Source organism: Canis lupus, chromosome 32, assembly GCF_011100685.1.
Source record: "Canis lupus familiaris isolate Mischka breed German Shepherd chromosome 32, alternate assembly UU_Cfam_GSD_1.0, whole genome shotgun sequence".
Taxonomy (NCBI): Eukaryota; Metazoa; Chordata; class Mammalia; order Carnivora; family Canidae; genus Canis; species Canis lupus.
Window position 1 is genome coordinate 10,117,548 of NC_049253.1, and position 15,963 is coordinate 10,133,510.

The following is a 15,963-nucleotide window of genomic DNA, read 5'->3' on the forward strand; positions in this document are numbered from 1 at the left end:
TAATCAACCTGCTACCGGGTAGCTGCTTTGTCTCCCAAGAAATGATGCCACGTTGAGAAAGCAAAGTAAGTCTCAGTTGAAAACAGGTTAGGAATACAGTGGTGGTAGCTATTTATTTAGCCCATGTATAGCTTCTATACTCCCAGATATGGCAACTTTGTACATAAGCCATTGAGCCTAACATTAGGGCGCTTAAGGAAAAGGCCAACGTTCACAGATGGATCAACTTCATTCACCTGATTGAGGTGGACAGTTTTGCTGCAGATGCCTTTTGATGTACATTCATATGGAATACAAATATCCTCTCACTCTGTGTCCATTTTATGAAATTTATCCACATACTAGGTCTCCAAACCGATTTGTCATCAATTTCCAATCTTGTTCCTTCCAAGTCCCCTACCATTTTAACTAGTCAGTAGCTACTGCCTTGGAAGCTGTACAGATCTACACCTCTTGGCCATCTCAGTGTAGAAAAATGGACAGCTTGAATCCTGCCTATCATAAAGAGGATTTCCCTTCACCACTAGACTAATACTGTAACAGTCCAGTTGGCCCAGGTTCAAATTTTTTTCTTCCTTAGTTAACTAGTCCTAGGGAAATACCTCATGAAGTCATAGATATGAAGTGAGGCAAAGTTGCAATACAGCAGGAGGAGCTACCCTACGAGTCAGAGCCACCTGCACATGACACTTACCTTGGGATCAGCTGAGCCTGGTAGCTTACACACATTTTCATTTAATGGTAGACTACAGCTGGGCATGCCCACATTGGTCAGCTCAGGTCACAAGGGCACTTGGTATCTTGTAGTAGACAGTCCAGCAGCGATCTAGGAGCCGTTTTCAAAACGAAAATTAAAATTTTTTTTTTTCAGAAGATACAGCTGCTCCAAAACCCTAGAGAGGTCTGTAATTCTCCCCTGCGCCTGCATATGGCATTTGTATTTGTCGTAGACACTCTGATGGGATCCGTAGGTCAACAGAGCCCAAGCAGTGGAGCTGTTTGCGCGGCGGCCTACTTGGTGAGGAACGGTCTGTTGGCTCTGACTGCACTGCAGACACTCAGCCTTATTTATGGGTTACTTGGTAAATGGGTCAGAGCAGCACAGTGAAATGGAGGATACGTGGCTTCCAAGATCCCCCCAAAACCACAAGTATTGTACAGTGTTGTGGAAAGTGACACAAGAGCAGCAACTTGCTTTTTGTTTTGGAGGGAATCTGGCACGAAGCTCCAGACCACTGAACCTCCTGAAACTTGAGAGTGTGGGTGCACTCCCGAATTTTCACGTGGCTCCTATCCACCCTCGGGCACCATTCCCATTCTCTCAGGCCGTCTTTCAATTTCTACCTAAACCCAGCACAATAGTGTATGTTTCTTCTTTATTCCAGAGCCTGTTTCTTTACATTTGTTTCCAGGTTTACAACTTATTTATTCCTACGTTAGAATCATTTAAAATTGGTTCAACATTTCCTGAGTGCCTACAATGTGCCAGGCATGGTGGCGTGGAGGTGAGGGTGGGCACAACAGAGTGGCCTTACTTTAAGGGAGAACACCGGTTAGCACCGCACGGCAGGGGCTATGACACGGGTAGCAGAAGGTGGTCTGGAAACACACGGGAGGGGTTTCTCAACGAGACAGGAGTGTGGTCAGGAAAGGCCGCAGGCCTGGGAGGAAGTGATGTTTAGGCTGAGTTCTGAAAGATGGTGGGGCTCCATGAGTGAAGCCAGGACGGGGTCAAAGGGTTTTCTCCAAGTAAGGGTAGCAGCAGGCGCAAACTCTGGACCTGAAAGAAGGGCAGCTCCTATGATGGATCAGTCTTCTTTCCCTCTCAGAGGTTTCCTTCTCGTTCCCACCCATTCTCCACATCAATTCTGTTCCCATTTTTTTTCCCTGGGTATGACCCAAAAGTTGCCATGAGTTCTACAAAGGCAATTTAGCTTCACTACATTTTGTGGAAAAACACCCTTTCAGACCCTGTTTTTCCTGGGGACATAAAACTCTGAATCCTAGCTATTAAAGAACTCTGCCTTAAGCTCGGACCCTTCTTGCCTAAAACGACTTATTACTTCATTTCTCCATTATTCTTTTTTAAAGATTTATTTGACAGGGAGGGCAGGTGGGTGGGGAGAGAGCAAACACAAGCAGGGGGACTGACAAAGGGAGAGGGAGAAGCAGGTTCTCCGGGGAGCCGGGAGCCTGATGTGGGACTCCATCCCAGGACTCTGGGATCATGATCTGAGCCAAAGGCAGACACTCAACCACTGAGACCTTAGGGCGCCCCTCTCCTGGTTATTCTTGACTGAGCAAATAATTACTTATCAGTCTCTATTAGTTAATTAAGGAAGAGTCTAGAGGCACAATATCTTGCATTCTAGTAAGACTACTCCCTTTCAACAGTTAATAGGCATTTCCTATCGTTACTATGCAAGTCATAAGATATAAGTCCAGAAGGAGAGATTCCAAAGATACTGGAATACAGAAAACAATCTCCACAAAAAATGGAACTGGCTTTCCAAACCAGTAGTGTTTTACAGCTTTGCTTTCTCAAGGGCCACTGTAAAATGACGCCACTGTAAGAAAGGCTAATCAGTTTTCCAGTCATTTAATTAAGTAAATGTGTTCCTGTTATGGAGCCTGTCCTAGGATAAAGTCTTGGCTATTTGTGAGATGGGTTAAGTATTAAAAAACCCAAGATACAATTATGCCTTAAAGTAAACTTTCTATATAATAAAGAATTGAGAGGAACATATGCATTTTATTTATTTATTTATTTAAAATATTTTACTTATTCATGAGAGACAGAGAGAGAGAGGTAGAGACATAGAGGGAGAAGCAGGCTTTCTGCGGGGAGTGTGATGCAGGACTCAATCCCAGGACCCTGGGATCATGATCTGAGCCAAAGGCAGACACTCAACCACTGAGCCACCCAGGCACCCTAACGTATTATTTATTCCTAAGGAAAAGATTAAGGTTAAGCATATGATTTAATATTATAAGGCCACAGGCTATTAACTTTAAAAGAACCTATTATATTGCACTTACCTCTATTTACGAATTACTTATATTAGCACATATATACTAGCTATATCATCAATAAAGTGTTGCAAGCTAGATAGAGGTGTAGGTTATACATATTTCTATCTTAGCAATGACAGGATAATCATTTCATGTCTATTGTGTACCAAAAATGTATTAAAAAATGTAGTTACAGAAAACTAGAAATTAGAGTGTAAAAATAAGCATATACACATTACTATACATTGATCAAATTTATCAACAACCTAAATGGTTACCAACCTAAGATAAAGTTATATGAAAAGCAAAAACAGCTGCAAAACCCACGAACATCTCCCAACAGTGATGACGCACTCCTAAGTAAATGCCTGAGTCCTGGTTGGAGGGTAGCTTGTCAGTTGTCTGACAGATTCTGTGTGGCACACTATCTGTACTTTTGGAGAGTTTTTGCAAAATTATGAACCTTGCATGGGAACTAAGTTTCGTAAGGGAAGTAGAGTCTCAAGTAAACTCTAGTAACATTGGTTTATATTTATGATTGTTTACAAATGTGAATACAAATTTTAACAATCTTTAAAAACTAGCTTGCTGGGTTTTAATAGTAACGCTTTTTGGCCTCCAAATTGACATGAAAATCTACATTAACTATGCATCGTTTAATAATGGAACCTAAAGAAAAGGCTTTCACTTTTGGATGAGCCTGTGGCCTATCAGAAGGCAATGCATTAATAACCTCTGTGTCCTCCAGTCACACTACCTTCCTCCCTCAAGTGCCAGCTCTCATAGGTAGTATAAGGCAGAAATGAAGAGGAGGCCCAATTTTCTGGTTAATACATATTCTATCTCTGAATTCAGAGATATAAAATGAGTGAATCCTAAAATATCTACCTACCACTTTTATTTTTTAGAAGGTCTCTGTCTCATTTGGCAAGGCTTTTGAGTGCTTTTTTTCCTCCCTTAAACTCTTCTTTCACTTATCAGAAATTCTACCTAGATAGTATCTATGATGTTGTTTTCAGCTTTATTTATTTATTATTTGGCTTTGAAGATATTTTCAATATCTTCAAAAGTTACTCTGAATAGAAGACTCATGGCTTTCTTAGTATTACATGTTGCTAATTAATACATGCATGTCGACTACAACAGATTCCTATCTACAGACACCTTTCAAATAGTTTTTTTGCACACACACATAATGTATAAATAAAAAACAGAATCCCTTTCCACTGATTTGTGGACCACACTTGATTTGTTCTATAGAAGTACTCTGTAAAAGTAGCATGTAAACAACATTTCTATAAATTGAATTGTATGTTTCTATTCAATAATGGTTTTAATAGGGGATTAGGAAGATTTTCATATCATCTGGGATACTCTTTCAAAACAGATCTCTCAGGCAGCCCTGGTGGCCCAGTGGTTTAGCGCTGCCTTCGGCCCAGGGCGTGATCCTGGAGACACAGGATTGAGTCCTGTGTCAGGCTCCCTGCATGGAGCCTGCTTCTCCCTCTGCCCATGTCTCTGCCTCTCTCTCTCTTTCTGTGTCTCTCATGAATAAATAAAATAAAATCTTTAAAAAATAAAGAAAATATATCTCTCTGGGGACGCCTGAGTGGCTCAGTGGTTGAATGTCTGCCTTTGGCTTAGGTCATGATCCAAGGTCCTGGGATCAAGTCCCACAAGGCTCCCCACAGGGAGTCTGTTTCTCCCTCTCTCTCTGTCTCTCTCTGTGTGTCTCTCATGAATAAATAAATAAAACCTTAAAAAAAAAGATATCCCTGGTCAACCTCCTATCCAAGTGGTGAATATGATTTGAGGCAGAATACCATACACCGACACCACTTATCTTTCTAGCTCATTCCCTCTTCTATCCATACTCTAACAGCCCTTTGACCTCACCAGGACCTACAGACTATTAACTAAGCCCATTAACTTTTCTTTATCCATCTCCCATTTTGTGCACCTTTCCTTTTAAGGTAATTTCCACATTCACCTACCACTTGGGATGGCTCTTCTTCCAGATATCCATGTGAGTTTACGTCTCTGCTCAGCTCTCACCTTTCCAGAGGGGCCTTCCCTGGTTACTATCAAAAACAGCATTCTTGATTCCCTTATATAGCTTTATTTTTCTTTGTAGCATTCATTATGCCTGACATGTATTATCTTTTCCCCAGTCCTCCATACCAGTACTCTAAACTATAAGCTCTGTGAAAATGGGGATTTTATGTTTTGCGCCTAGAACAAACTCTGACAAGTATTAAGTGCTTAAAAATATCTATTGAATGAAAAACAAAATATCCAGACAAAAGATTTTTGCCTTTCCTAAAATAGAAACATGATACTTTTTTGTTATAAAATTACAGTATTCAGTTGTCCTTAAGAGTATTGTAGTTTTTCCTAATGTTCAATAGGATTCACTCTTGCTGTAGGCAGCATGGTATAGAGACAAGTACAGTCCTGGGGAGTGAGGGTGGGATGAAGAGTAGGTGGTGGGTGGGAAGAACATTTCGGATTTACTATTAGCTCTGTCATTAATTAGTAATGTCATTTAGAGTGAGTCATTTAACCTCTCATTTCCATCAGGGAATGTGAGAGAGTACTTTTATTTTTATCTAAAGAAAAGAGAGCCACCAAATATAAAACTGGTAAAATCCCTCACCACACATACCAAGAACCTTTTTCCTTTCAAAGTTAATTGGTGGGACTTTCATAGTTATAAAACAGATCTAATATATCTTTAATTGTTTTTATAGCAAATAAGCTGTTAGTAAATGAAAGATTTTTTTCATTAGAATAAAATCACTCTCAAAATTCAAGATGGTAATCATTTTTTTTAAAAAGATTTATTTACTTTTATATATTTGTGATAGACAGAGAGAGAGAGAGGCGCAGAGACACAGGAGGAGGGAGAAGCAGGCTCCATGCCAGGAGCCCGACGCGGGACTCGATCCCGGGACCCCAGGATCGCGCCTTGGACCAAAGGCGGGCGCTAAACCGCTGAGCCACCCAGGGATCTCCCAAGATGGTAATCTTAATAGCCAACTGAATAAAATGGTCATATGTGGTGTGAAAATTTTCTTGCTATGAATGTACAGAAAAAAAATGCCTAATTTAACTGAGAGAGACAAATTAAAATTTTACCTAGTTAATACTCGTATGTATTTTAAAAGTGACATTGGTTTTTTAGAATACAAACAGAATAAGTACTTGGTAATGTCCACAAACTTATAAAAACGAATGGATTCAAATACTACTAAATGCAAGTAGTAAATTCAATATATCCTATATATAAAAGTAACACCCACTCTCCCCCCACACAAAAAAACCACCAAATATTGTCAAGCAAAATATTTTTAATTAGTAGGCTGATCATAAATAAATCCACATAAAAGATTTAACAGAATTACAAAGAGTTTTGTATTTCTTTTGTGGACTCAATTCATAATATGCATTAGTCAACCTCATTCTCTAACTGTGACAAAAAGAGTTGTCATCCAACAATGCAGCACAGTTTAAGCAATTCATATTTTGTAGTTACATTTTTACATTTTCTTTACAAATGTAACATTTATGTACATTATATATATTTTTCTATATTTCATGTTCTGAAATGCTATTGTTTTTACAGGGAAAATATTGAATTCATGAATACAAATCATTCCTTGTTAAAAAGTAATTCATATAAACAAGTAACACGGTACCACTGCCTTTTGGCATCTCTTGTCAGAGTTCGAGTCCAGAAATGTTATATTAATTATAAGAAAAAGGAATTCATCTACTTTGCCATTATGACACATCATTCCACACAGCTACATAGATGTGCCGGCCTGCAATGAACAGAGCACTGTGCTGCTGCACTACTGGAAATGTGAAGAAATCAATTCAAAATATACTTGGTGAAACAGCATCATCATTACCATGAATTCAGGCTGAAGAAAATCTGCCAGGTTCTTTCTTCCCCTTTCCCTTTTGCCAAAGCCTCTGGGTGCTATGCTGTGCACTCTGTCTTGGAACAACAAATGCTTTCATTTCAAATATCCTACGTGCTTCTCTGACAGATTATGCTTTACCTAGGCTATGGATCTTTTTCTTCTCATTCAATTTTATTCCACTTCACTTACAAATCTGCTGCTGAATGTGAAGCAAAAATTCATAGTAAGAGAATGCAGCTTCTGTTCGGTCTTCAATCAAATGTTGAAAAAATTCCGTTTTGGCAGGACTCTCATCTCTGAAAAAGAAAAAGTGTTTAAAAATGCACATTCTTGTAAAGAATAATTATACATTAAAAATTACTAATACACGGGGGCTTTAGGAAAATGGAACATAGGGGATATTAATCAATTAACAGCATTCTCTTATTAGAATATATTTTCATAATACTATTTAAAATTTGCTCTGAAGACAAGCAGTTTCACACAGACTGCATGGGATAAGACAATTTGATAATTAAGTTACAGAAGTACTTACTTTACCACGTGAAGAATTGGGCTTAATGGTCTGTTGTCTCTCAGCCAAGTTATAAAGGATCTCGCTCTTTCTGATGAAAGGGTATCTAGCTCTGGAAGATGTGTCTGGTAAAAGTAATATAATTAGGAAATTACTTCCTTTCTCACAGACTGTAGCAATATTAGAACTGAATCATGATTCATTCCCACTACCTGCCAGCACTCGATTTCCAGACCTAAAGCAGCAACCAAATGAGTAAAATTTAAATTGTTCACATATATGTTTATATCTTTCTGGATAAGTTAATAAAACATGTGTTTATTGATGACTGATTGTGAGAATGAGAGTGTGTGCATGCATGCGCAAGCAGGGGCAGAAGGAGAGAGGGAGAGAGAGAATCTTACGTAGGCTCCACATCCAGTGCAGAGCCCAGTGCAGGGCTCCATCTCACAATCCAGAGATGATGACTTGAACTTAAATCAAGAATCAGATGATTAACCAACGGAGCCACCTGGGTGCTCCAACACATGTTTAATGATAAGTATGTCACAGATATTTTACCTGCATATTACAGTTTTTCTCAGTAAGTCAATAAAACATATACAATGATTAGTAGGTCACTGGTATTATGTTGCACTTTTAGTTCCATCTAAAGAAAACATGCAAATGAAGGGGGTTATCATTAATTTCCAAATTTACTCAACAGTTATAGATTCCATCCTCTTTTAGTAACAGCCATTCTCAGAGAATTCTCTGTTTCAAAGGACATCCATGTGGCCAACAAGACACATGAAAGGATGTTGATCATCATCATTTACCATGAGGGAAATGCAAATCAAAACTACCATGAGATATCACCTCACACCTATCAGAATGGCTGGCTAAAATCAACACAAGAAACAACAGATGTTGGACAGGATGTGGAGAAAGGGGAACTTACACTGTCAGTGGGAATGCAAACTGGTGTAGCTACTATGGAAAACAGTATGGAGATTCCTCAAAAAGTTAAAAATAGATAGAATTACCCCATGACCCTGCAATTACACTACTGAATATTCACCCAAATAATACAAAAATACTAATTCAAAGGGATACATGCACCCTGATGTTTATAGCAGCATTATCTACAATAGCCAATATATGGAAACAGTCCAAGTGTTCACTGACTGCTGAATGGATAAAGAAGAGATGGTGTGTGGAATATTACTCAGCCACCAAAAGAATGAAATCTTGCCATTTGCAATGACATGGCTGGAGCTAGAGTATACTGCTAAGAAAATAAGTCAGTCAGAGAAAGACAAATACCACATGATTTCACTCATATGTAGAATTTAAGAAACAAAATAAATGAGCAAAGTGAAAAAGAGAGACAGAGAGACAAACCAAGAAAGAGACTCAACTACAGAGAACAATCTAATGGTTACCAGAGGGGAGGACAGTGGGGGGTTGGGTTAAATAGGTGACGGGGATGAAGGAGTGTACTTGTCACGGTGAGCACCAGGTGATGTATGGAAGTGTTTAATCATTATACTGTATACTTGAAACTAATATAACACTGTATGTTAATTACCTGGAATCAAAATAAAAAAAAATTTAAAGGTGAGGAATTTTAAAGAACATGTGTAAATATATTTAAAAACTATATGGGAGATTATTTTTAAAAGATCTATAAAAGCCTATTCTTATATATTTTTATAAATATACTTTGTAAATTTTTCTAAAATTTTTATTTATTTATGATAGTCACACACAGAGAGAGAGAAAGAGAGAGAGAGAGAGGCAGAGACACAGGCAGAGGGAGAAGCAGGCTCCATGCACTGGGAGCCCGACGTGGGATTCGATCCCAGGTCTCCAGGATCGCGCCCCGGGCCAAAGGCTGGCGCCAAACCGCTGTGCCACCCAGGGATCCCTATACTTTGTACATTTAATAAATATGTTATATAATATAAATACGTATTTTAGTATATTTATTTACAATGAAGTTTCCAAAGCCAAATTAATAGTAAACTACATAGAGTATGCAAAAAAAAAAAATTTGAACAGAAAAGCTTTATTTACTGTTATTTTATTTTGTTTTCTTAATTGTGAGTGAGGCTGAACATTGTTTCATATAGCTACTACTATACTTCTCTTCTGCAAATTGCCTATTCAAATCCTTTGCCCAGTTTTCTTTTCCTTTTTTTTCTGAGGGGACCAGGGTGTCTTTTTCTTAAAGATTTGTAAGACAACTTTTTATACTAGAAAAATTAGCCCTTTTTCAGTCCTGAGCTTCAGATAACCTCCTGATTTTGTTGTGTCTTTTGGCTTTATTTATTTTACTACATAGAAATGTTAATAACTACAGCTTCTAAACTAGTTTACTATTTTATTTAGAACTTATTTTTTTAAGATTTTATTTATTCATGACAGACACAGAGAAAGAGAGAGGCAGAGACACAGGCAGAGGGAGAAGCAGGCTTCACGCAGGGAGCCCGACATGGGACTCGATCCCAGGTCTCCAGGATCATACCCCAGGCTGAAGGCGACGCTAAACCCCTGGGCCACCGGGGCTGCCCTAGAATTTATTTTTCATATGTTTTTTTCTCGTTTGCTCACATTCTTGCCTCTTTTCAAACTTTTCCTTATTAACTTAATTTGCTGAATCTTAAAAGTGAACTCTGGAATTAATATGTAAAATTAAAAAAACAAATAACAGCAGAATGTGATAAAAGTTATACTGACTTTAAATTATTTCAGGAGGAAGGACATATTTAACAATATCCAGTGATAAATTAGGCCTTTCCTATTAATGAAATATAGAATTATTTTCAGAATCCTATTTCTTTGGTATTGGTTAATGTAGGCTGTTCCTATTAATGAAATATAGAATTATTTTTAGAATCCTGTTTCTTTGATATTGGTTAATATACATACAATAAAGGCCCACTGAAAAAATTATGTTCGTTATCAGCAAAATAATTTAAATCAGAAGTTAAAGTTGTTGGAAAACAGGCTGGCAGTTCCTCAAAAAATTAAACCGAGTTTACCATATGACCTAACAATTCTACTCCTAGGTTTATACCCAAGAGAACTGAAAACATAAGTTCACACAAACACCTGCACATAAACTGTTCATACTAGTACTATTTATAATAGCCCCAAAGTGAAAGCAATCCAAACGTCCATGAATGAAGGACTGGATTTAAAAATGTAGCATAGGAAAAAAAAAATGTAGCATAGGGATGTCTGGGTGCCACAGCTGCTGAGTGCCTGCCTTTGGCCCAGAGCATGATCCTGGAGTCCTGAGATCGAGTCCCACATGGGACTCCTTGCGTGGAGCCTGCTTCTCTCTATGCCTGTGTCTCTGCCTCTCTATCTCTGTGTCTCTCATGAATAAATAAAATCTTTTTAAAAAATGTAGCATAATGGTACAATTATTATTTAGTCATAAAAAAAGAATGAAGTATTCATACATACAACAATATGGATGAACTTTGAAAACATTGTGAGAAGTGAAAGAAAGCAAACACAAAAGGCCACATGTGATTCCATTTATATGAAATGTCCAGAACAGGCAAATCCATAGAGATAGAAGGTAGATTAGTGGTTGCTAAGGGAAAGCAGGAGGGGAGAATTTGGAATACAAATTTCTTTTTGGGGGGATAGAAATGCTCTGAAATTAAGATACTGGTGATTATTGTATCAATTGTGAATACAGTAAAAACTAATCAGTTATACATATACTTTATGATAATTAAAGTGGTGAAATGTATGTGAATTTTATCTCACTAAAAATTTTAGCATACAAAACCTTAAAACTATAAGAGCCACTGACCATTTTCTGTGGTATTGATGCAAAATTAGGATACCCAAATACATCCTCTATGAAGTTATTGTCACAGCTTTTTCCAATCCAAATATAAAAAACCTAAAATGAAAAAACAAACAAACAATAAAATATTAAGACTCCCTAATCAGGAACCTATTACAGCCAATTTTCTCAAAATTATCAAGCATAAAAGAGGTAAAGTATACTATCTCAACTAAAGTAGGAAGGGGGTTATCACTAATTTCCAACTAGGAAGCCCTAATTGGTACATTTGGAATCTGTATCCAGGAATCTAAAGTGGTTCACATCTTCTTAGCTTAAATTTCAAGACTTCCCACAAAATACATTTTACCACCTTCCTTCCTTCCTTTTTTCCCCAATAGGAAGGTAGTACGTTAGCCAGGATAACTGACTGACTTGCTCTATCTCCTATCCACTTGTTTGATTGCTGTCTGTGTATTTTAACTAATAGGCTCTCCCTCACCCGCCCTTTACTTGCTCATAAGGTAGCATTTATGAAGCCATCTTGACCACTGTGATACCCTTCACCATGATCCCGCCCAGTGACTTTGCCTGAACTCCTAATCATTAATGGCCATTTCAGAAAATGCATAGAAGTTGAAATTGATGGACTCCTGTGGTACCTTTGAAATTTATGATTCTAGATGATAAAATCCTTAAAGACAGAATTTATCTCTTTACTTTTCTATCAAGCATACATAATCCATGATAATAAATAACTATGATAATAAAAGTATATCCAACTAGAAAAGTCTAAAATCAATTGATCTCTTGTGCCAGGTACCAGTTTATTGCCTCTCAATTCCTAATTCTATCTTTCACTGCCTGATCTATGATAATAAAGCTGGACCCTGTACGTGTTGCTCCTTTTGCCAGCTGGAACAGTGTTGAACTTTAACAGTAGAGGGTGCTTACAGAGCCACAGTCCATAAGGAAAGCACCTTCTCTTGTCAGTTTTTCTGCGGACAATTTTTGAAGAGGTGGCTGAGGTACAACCCTGTCATTAACGTGTATTGCACCCTGAGAAAAAAGAGAGAGAGATGGAATGAGTTTGTGTAACTATCATCATAGTCTGGAACACAAAGGCTACAAGCTCTTTATGAAATACTGAAAAATGACACTTGAGAATTTTGTAAGATGCAAAAAATTACTGGTAATACTTTACCACGTTGGCTGTAGCATCAAGACACTCAAATGTATTCAAATCACAAAGATAAAAACATGATGGGGCCTCTGCTCGAGATTCTCTCTCTCCCTCTGCCCTCCCCCCGCTCTCTCTCTAGAATAAATAAATGAAATCTTTAAAAAACAAAGATAAAACCATGAATATGTAAAATGATCTGTCCACTTCCTTCCTTTCTGGGATCTGATATGTTAAAAGTATGACTATTAAATCTGCTGCAAAGCAAGCTCCATTTTTACATTTCTCGAGTAACAAAATACAGAAGATTCCAAAGAGTAGAGTTTTAATGCAAGGAAGAAAAGACACTACATATTTGCATATTAAAAATAACTGTTGGACACCAGATTTGGTTTATAGTACAATCAAAATTGCACTTGGGGGCAGCCCTGGTGGCATGGCGGTTTAGCGCTGCCAGCAGCCTGGGGTGTGATCCTGGAGACCCGGGATCGAGTCCCATGTCGGTCTTCCTGTAGGGGGCCTGCTTCTCCCTCTGCCTGTTCCTCTGCCTCTCTCTCTGTGTCTCTATGAATAAACAGACAAATTCTTTAAAAAAAAAAAAAAAAAAAAATATATATATATATATATATATATATAAAAAATTGCACTTGGATCAGAAGGAACATACCTCAACATAATAAAGGCCATATATGAAAAATTCACAACTAACACATACTTAATGGTAAAAAACGGAGAGTTTTTCCCCTAAGATCAGGAACAAGACAAGGATGTCCACTCTCACCACTTTTATTCAACATAGTACTAGAAGGGCAGCCCGGGTGGCTCACCGGTTTAGCGCTGCCTTCGGCCCAGGGCGTGATCCTGGAGACCCGGGATCGAGTCCCATGTCGGGCTCCCTGAATGGAGCCTTCTTCTCCCCCTGCCTGTGTCTCTGCCTCTCTCTCTCTCTCTCTCTCTCTGTCTCTCATGAATAAATAAATAAAATATTAAAAAACAAAACAAAACAAAACATAGTACTGGAAGTCCTAGCCACAGCAATCAGATGGCAATAAAAAAATAAAAGGCACCCAAATTGGTATAAGGAAGAAGTAAAACTTTCACTATTTGCAGATGACATGATACTCTCCATAGAAAACACTGGAGATTCCATCAAAAAATTCTAGAACTGATAAACGAATTTGGTAAGCTTGCAGGACACAAAATCAATATGCAGAAACCCATTGCATTTCTATATACTAATAATGAAGTAACAGAAAGAGAAATTAAGAAAACATTTCCATTTATAACACACAAAATAATACCTAGGAACAACTTAACTAAAGCTGTGAAAGACCAGTACTCTGAAAACTATAAAAGACTGATGGAATCAACTGAAAATGACACAAATAGAAGATATTCCATACTCCTGGATTGGGAGAACAAATTGTTAAAATGTCCATACTACCCAAAGTGATCTGCAGATTTGATGCAATCCCTATCAAAATAGCAACAGTATTTTTCACAGAAATAGAACAGATAATCTTAAAATGTATATGAACTACAATCTTAAAATGTATGTGAACTACAAAAGACCCCCAAAAGCCAAAGCAATCTTGAAAAAAGAACAAAACTAGAGGTATCACAATCCCAGATTTGAGATATACTACAAAGACACAGTAATAAAAAGCATTATGGTACTGGCACAAGAGACACATATATCATTGGAAAGGAATAAAGAGCCCAGAAATAAACTCATAATTATTTGGTCAATTAATCTTTGACAAGGAACATGCAATGGGAAAAGGATAGGCTCCTTAACAAATGGTGTTGAGAAAACTGGACAGCAACATGTAAAAGAATGAAACTGAACTACTTTCATATACTGTACACAAAAGTAAACTCAGAATGGATTAAGAACCTAAATGTGTGATTTGAAACTGTAAAAATCCTAGAAGAGAGCACAGGCAGTAATTTCTCTGACAATGGCCATAGCAACAGTTTTCTAGATAGGTCTCATAGGGTGAGGGAAATGAAAGCATAAGTAAACCATTGGGGCTACATCAAAATAAAAATCTTCTGCACAGCAAAAGAGACAATCAACAAAACAAAAAAAATAACCTACTGAATGGGAAAAGATATTTGCAAATGATATATCCAATAAGGTTTAATATCCAAAATATATAAAGAACTTATATAATTCAACAACAAAAAACCCAAATAATTCAATTTAAAAATGGGCAGAGGATATGAACAGACATTTCTTCAAAGATACCCAGATGGCTAACTGACACATGAAAAGATGCTCAACAGCACTTGTCATCAGGGAATGCAAATCAAAACCACAGTGAGGTATCACCTCATACCTGTCAGTATGGCTAAAATAAAAAACATAAGAAACAACAAATGTTGGCAAGGATATGGAGAAAAATGGAACCCTCTTACACTTGGTGGGAATGCAAACTGGTACAGCCATTGGGGAAAACTGTATGGAGATTTCCTCAAAAAATTAAAAATAGAATTACCATATGATTCAGTAATTCCACTATTGTGTATTTACCCAAAGAATACAAAAACACAAATTCAAAAATATATATGCATCCCTATGTTTATTGGAGTATTATTTAAAATAGCCAAAGTATGGAAGCCATCCAAATATCCATCAACAGATGAATGGATAAAGAAAAAGTGGTGTGTGTGTACACACACACACACACACACACACACACAATGGGATATTACTCAATCATAAGAAAGAATGAAACCTTGCCACATCATGGATGGATCTAAATGGTATAATTCTAAAAACAAAAATAAATAAATAAATAAATAAATAAATAAATAAATAAATGGCATAATTCTAAGTGAGGTTAAGTCAAAAAGATTAATAAATACTGTATGATTTCACTCATATGTGGAATTTAAGAAACAAATGAGCAAAAAGAAAGAAAGAAAGAAAAGAAAAGAAAAGAAAAGAAAAGAAAAGAAAAAAGAAAAGAAAGGAAAAGAAAAGAAAAGAAAAGAAAAGAAAAGAAAAGAAAAGAGAAAAACTAAAAAAAAACCCAGACTCTAAACTAAAGAGAACTGGTGGTTACCAGAGGGGATGTGAGTTAGGAGTGGGTGAAGGGGGGATCCCTGGGTGGCGCAGCGGTTTGGCGCCTGCCTTTGGCCCAGGGCACGATCCTGGAGACCCGGGATCGAATCCCATGTCGGGCTCCCGGTGCATGGAGCCTGCTTCTCCCTCGGCCTGTGTCTCTGCCCCTCTCTCTCTCTCTCTGTGTGTGACTATCATAAATAAATAAAAATTAAAAAAAAAAAAAAAAAGGAGTGGGTGAAGGGGATCAAGAGTATATTTATCACTATGAGCACTGAGTAATGCATAGATTTACTGAACCACCTTATTATACAGCTGAAACTAACATATAACACTATACATTAATTACACTGGAATTGAAAACAAAAACAAAAACAAAAAAACCAGGGCGTCTGAGTGGCTCGGTTGGTTAAGCTTCTGCCTATGATTCAGGTCTTGATTCCAAAGTTCTGGATCAAGGCCTATGTT

The 15,963-nt window shown here is 37.5% G+C and overlaps 1 protein-coding gene across 3 annotated transcripts in view; it reads right to left on the reverse strand.

The window, feature by feature from the left end:
* Positions 1 to 6,342: 6,342 nt before the first annotated feature.
* SEC24B (SEC24 homolog B, COPII coat complex component) overlaps positions 6,343 to 15,963 on the reverse strand; it is a 94,903-nt gene continuing 85,282 nt past the window's right edge. For 2 of the 3 annotated variants that reach the window (XM_038581922.1, XM_038581921.1), the window contains 4 exons: positions 12,200 to 12,304; positions 11,270 to 11,362; positions 7,477 to 7,580; positions 6,343 to 7,237 (listed from right to left, as the gene is read on the reverse strand). In XM_038581922.1, the coding sequence (XP_038437850.1) occupies positions 7,123 to 7,237; positions 7,477 to 7,580; positions 11,270 to 11,362; positions 12,200 to 12,304 (417 nt within the window). In that variant the 3' untranslated portion in view covers positions 6,343 to 7,122. Of the gene's footprint in view, positions 7,238 to 7,476; positions 7,581 to 11,269; positions 11,363 to 12,197; positions 12,305 to 15,963 lie in introns of those variants that run through there. The other variant, XR_005382654.1, reaches the window with a different exon arrangement.